The sequence below is a fragment of the Myotis lucifugus genome, unplaced genomic scaffold (genome assembly GCF_000147115.1).
Source record: "Myotis lucifugus unplaced genomic scaffold, Myoluc2.0 scaffold_262, whole genome shotgun sequence".
NCBI lineage: Eukaryota > Metazoa > Chordata > Mammalia > Chiroptera > Vespertilionidae > Myotis > Myotis lucifugus.
Window position 1 is genome coordinate 697,889 of NW_005871310.1, and position 1,007 is coordinate 698,895.

At 65.6% G+C, this 1,007-nt stretch overlaps 1 protein-coding gene across 1 annotated transcript in view; it reads right to left on the minus strand.

Moving 5' to 3' along the window:
• The window catches only part of HIC1 (HIC ZBTB transcriptional repressor 1), a 3,814-nt gene extending 2,814 nt beyond the window's left edge, over positions 1-1,000 (minus strand). Inside the window, 4 exon segments of the mRNA XM_023762833.1 lie at positions 7-48; positions 51-219; positions 221-435; positions 756-1,000. Coding sequence (XP_023618601.1) covers positions 7-48; positions 51-219; positions 221-435; positions 756-792 — 463 coding nt within the window. The 5' untranslated portion in view covers positions 793-1,000.
• Between the last annotated feature and the right edge of the window lie 7 nt (positions 1,001-1,007).

Sequence of the window (1,007 nt, forward strand, 5' to 3'; positions counted from 1 at the left end):
GGTGGCAGTACTTGCCGTGGCGTTTGAGGCGCTTCTTGCACAGCGCACGAGGTCGGGGATCTGCAGGTAGCTGGCAGCGGCCAGTACAGCGCCCAGGCTCGGCTCGGTCCCCGGAGCCACTGCTGCCGACGCTGCAGCCTCTGCGCCATCAGCCAGGCGGCCGGTGTAGATGAAGTCCAGCACCAGGCGGAACACGGCCGGGCTCACCATGTCATGGTCCCAGGTTGAGCAGGTTGTCATGCACCACCAGGGACTTGAGGTAGGCGCTGCTGGCCGCCAGCACGTTCTTGTGCGCGCGGAAGAGGGCGTTCTGCACCACGATGATCACGTCGCACAAGAAGCCCTTGGTGCGCTGGTTGTTGAGCTGCAGCAGCAGCTGCCTCGAGTGGCCGGGCGCCTCCATCGTGTCCAGCATCGTCTGCCCAGCACAATCTCCTGCGGGGATACACACCAGTCGGGTCAGGGCCGCAGGAGCCCTCGCTGCCTGTTCCCAGCCCAGCGCCTCTCCCCTCCACTTCCCCTTCCCTTCAACTGGGCAGAGGCATCGAGCACCAGCCTGGGCACTGGTGGAGGATGAGTAGCCTCCGAGTGTGGGCGCCTGGACCGGACCAGAAGGAGCAGCAGAGTGGCTGGTGGAGAGGAGGCCAGGCTGGCCTGCACCCCCTTGCCCGGAGGCACCGGCTACACAAGCTGGGTCCTGGGGGCTTCGAAGAGGAAAACTGTTTGGATGAAGTGACCCTTTCAGAGACAATTACCCGATTTGAGGAAAATGTCCGCTTCAGGAAAAGTCATTCAGGACCGAGGAGTTTGCCCAACTGGGATCTGAGGGAGCCGAGTGAAAAGCGCCTCCCGCCTCGGGAGAAGTTGCCCCAGCTGGGGGAAGTGATCCGGAGAGGGGAGCGCTGGGGCCGCCGTGGTGCCGCCCTGGCCCGGGCTGTCAGGCCCTAGTTGGGGCCCGGGTCGGCGGCTGCGGCACCGCACGGCGAGCGAGGCAGCCGCTGCCGTGC